The 3,923-nt window shown below is 43.9% G+C and overlaps 1 protein-coding gene across 1 annotated transcript; it reads right to left on the bottom strand.

The window, feature by feature from the left end:
• Positions 1-671: 671 nt before the first annotated feature.
• LOC138905118 (uncharacterized) lies at positions 672-2,996 on the bottom strand. Its single transcript, XM_070193621.1, has 2 exons — positions 2,435-2,996; positions 672-1,306 (listed from the first exon to the last, which is right to left on the bottom strand). Exons 1-2 carry the CDS (start codon positions 2,994-2,996, stop codon positions 672-674), a joined length of 1,197 nt encoding a protein of 398 aa, XP_070049722.1.
• Positions 2,997-3,923: the final 927 nt, after the last annotated feature.

The raw sequence follows: 3,923 nt of genomic DNA, 5'->3' as shown, positions 1-3,923 counted from the left end.
AATCATGTTCCAGGTAATTCTTCTCGTGGGGCTTCAATTGTCATGAAGCATATGCAATAACTCGCCCTTCCTGCTTCAATACACAACCCAAGCCAACGCGTGAAGCGTCACAATACACTGTATACATCCCCGAACCAGAAGGCAACATCAACATTGGTGTTGTAGTCAATGTTGTCTTGAGCTTTTGAAAGCTCACCTCACAATCATCGGACCATCAGAACGGAGCACCCTTCTAGGTTAATTTGGTCAAAGGTGCTGCAATAGATGAAAAACCTTCCATGAACCGACGATAATAACCTACTAAACCCAGAAAACTTCTGATCTCAGTCGCTGAAGTAGGACGACGCTAATTTTGAACTGCCTCAATCTTTTTGGGATCAACCTTAATACCTTCGCCCGATACAATATGCCCCAAAAATGCTACAGACTCTAGCCAAAACTCACATTTAGAGAACTTAGCATATAGTTTTTGTTCCCGTAGTGTCTGAAGCACCACTCTCATATGCTGCTCGTGCTCCTCCTTACTGTGCGAGTAGATCAAAATATCATCAATGAATACAATGACAAATGAATAAATATATAGTCTGAATACCATGTTCATCAAATCCATGAACGTTGTCAGGGCGTCAGTTAAACCGAAGAACATCACTATAAACTCATAATGACCATATCTAGTACGGAAAGCAGTCTTCGGAAACATCCGATTCCCGAATCTTCAACTGATAGTACCGCGACCTCAAGTTGATCTTAGAGAACACCCTGGCACCCTGTAACTTGTCAAATAGGTCATCAATACGTCGCAACAGGTACTGGTTCATAATAGTGACTTTGATCAACTGACGATAATCAATGCACATTCGCATCGTTCCATCCTTCTTCTTCACAAATAATACTGGTGCACCCCAAGGCGATACACTCGGTCTGACGAACCCTTTGGATGGTAATTCTTCAAGTTGTTCTTTTAATTCTTTCAATTCTTTCGGAGCCATGCGATGCGGTGGAATAGATATAGGCTGTGTATCTAGATCCAAGACAATACAAAAATCAATATCACGATCAGGTGGCATACTTGGAAGATCTGAAGGAAATACATCGCAGAACTCCCTAACTACAGGCACTAAATCAATAGTCGGAGTCTCTGCAGTAGTATCTCGCACATAGGCTAGATAAGCTAAACAGCCCTTCTCAACTATGTCTTGAACCTTCAAAAAAGAAATAACCCGAATAGGTTCACTAACAGATGAACCCTTGCACTCCAACCTAGGAAATTCTGGAATAGCCAAGGTAACAGTCTTGGTATGACAATCTAGAATAACATGATATGGAGATAACGAGTCCATGCCCAGAATAATTTCAAAATCGGTCATCTCGAGCAATAGGATATCTGCTCTAGTTTCATAACTACATAATGTGATAGTACAGGACCGGTAGATCTGATTCACAATAACAGAATCGCCCACAAGAGTGGACACATAAACGGGAGCACTCAAGGACTCACGAGAAACACCCACATATTGAGCAAATAGAGAAGACACGTATGAATAAGTAGATCCTGGATCAAATAATACGGAGGCATCTTTGCCGCAAATAGAAATAATATTTATAATCTTGTCATATGTGGTCTCTACACCCGGTCTGGCCGGCAAAGCATAGAATCGAGCTGGAGCGCCAACTGGCTGGCCTCCGCCTGGCTGACCTCCACCTCTAGGATGGCCCCTACCCACCTGTCCTCCACCTCTTGGTGGTCGGACCACTGGTGGAGCAACTGGTGCGGTAATCATAGGTTGCTGACCCTGCTGCACTGGTCTGCCCCAAAGCTTGGGGTAGAATCTTCGTATGCGACTAGGACCCCCACACTCGTAACAACTCTTCGGTGCAATGGGTTGCGGACTAAGAATCTGCCCTGGTGACATGAATGTCCACTGGAAGAACCCTGAATAGCTAGTGGGTGATAAGAACTCTCTAGTATAGCACTAAAATAAGGTCGCACTGGAGGACCCCGAGGAGGCGGTGGTGCTAGATATGGGGGCATGTTGGACTGCACTCTCACGAACTGACCTATGCCCCCCCGATAGATCACCTATGAACTCTCAAGAATACCTAAACCATTTATCTCTAATAACCTTCTCTCGGTTACGCGAACACACACCTTCAATCCTTCGGGCTATCTCCACGACTAGCTCATAAGAAGTACCCATCTCAACCTCTCGAGCCATAGTGGCATGAATGCCATTATGTAAACCCGCAACAAACCTCTGCACTCTCTCCGCCTCAGTAGGGAGTATCATAAGTGCATGGCGAGATAACTCAGAAAATCTCATCTCATAATCGGTCACTGACATTTGACCCTGCTGAAGCTGCTCAAACTGAAACCGTAATTCTTCCCTCTGGGAGAGTGGAATATACTTGTCCAGGAAGATACGGGTGAACCTACCCCAAGTCATGCGAGGAGAATCTACTAGTCTGCCAAGAAGATAATACTTCCACCGTCTATGAGCCATGCCCTCTAGCTGAAAAGTAGCAAAGTCAACCCTATGAGACTCCAATATCCTCATGTTAGACAGTCTATACTTGTATCGATCAATGAAATCCTGGGGATCCTCATGTCGCTCACCCTCAAAGATAAGAGGATGTAGTCTAGTCCAGATGTCCAATAGTTTCTGAGGATCAGCGGCTGCAACTGGCCTGGGCTCAGGTGTAGCTGTTGCTACTGGCTGGGTTCCACCCACATGTAGTGCACCCTGGGTCTGATATACAGCAGTTTCCTGCCAATGATCCTGTGCGGTCGGAGACTGTGCTCTCCCGCCCACCTGAGATATGGCTGGGTCTGCCAGAAATAAACTGAACTGAGTCATAGTGTCCATGAACTGCAATATACGACCCAGGACATCCTGAAATCTCGGTGCAGATGTGAAATCCACCAGAGTTGGCTCTACCACAAGCACTTCACCATGTTCCTCAATAATGAGATTCTCTGCAGGACCCACTGGAGGCATAATTGGAATAGTCCTGGGAAGTCCTCGCCCCTACCATGAGCTGGATCCCTTCCTCGGTCTCTGCCTCGACCTCGACCTCTAGCAACTGGGGGAATGGCTCTTCCCTGGTCTGGAACCTCATTAGAGGGCGTTCTCACCATCTGTGAGAGAATAAGAGAAAGATATTTAATACTTCATCAATTGCAAGATGGAAGATGAAGAAAGGTAGTTTCCTAACACCCTATAACCTCTCGAATATAAGTATAGACGTCTCTGTACCGATCCGCAAGACTCTATTAGGTCTGCTCATAACTTGTGAGACCTACGTGAACCTAGTGTTATGATACCATGTTTTCACGACCCAATTTGACCTATAGGTCGTGATGACGCTCAACACTACGGCTAGGCAAGCCAACTAGTAATTTAAACCCATATTCAATTCTTTTAAAATAAACCGAGTAATTGAAATCTTCTTAATTGCAGGAATTTAAAACTATATGAAAAGATTCTAGAAAATTAAAAATAATCAAGTCAAAAAATTCTACTAGTATGTGTGTGCCAAGATCTGGTGTAACAAGTGTATTAGCATCTAGTAGATTATACAAAACTCCAAATATTGTCTAAAATAAAATAGACAGAGTATAAATACAAGAAGAGAGATCGGTAGCTGCAGAACGGATCAGAAATGCAGCTCACCACTACACCTCTGGATAACGTAGGTGTAAGATGATAGGTCCTCCATTAGTACTTGCCTCAGGTCCTGCACAAAAAGTGCATCAGGTGTAGTATGAGTACGTAAACAATGTGTACCCAGTAAGTATCAAGCCTAATCTCGAAGTGGTAGAGACGAGATGGACGACTTTGACACTCACTATGGGTAAATAATAATAATTGGAATAAAACTAGAATATCTAAATCAACATGATTCACAGAGTAAACAATAATTTA

The sequence above is a fragment of the Nicotiana tomentosiformis genome, chromosome 2 (assembly GCF_000390325.3).
Source record: "Nicotiana tomentosiformis chromosome 2, ASM39032v3, whole genome shotgun sequence".
In the NCBI taxonomy this organism is placed as follows: domain Eukaryota; kingdom Viridiplantae; phylum Streptophyta; class Magnoliopsida; order Solanales; family Solanaceae; genus Nicotiana; species Nicotiana tomentosiformis.
The sequence above is the reverse complement of the archived record's forward strand: the minus strand, read 5'-3'. Positions and strand labels throughout refer to the sequence as shown.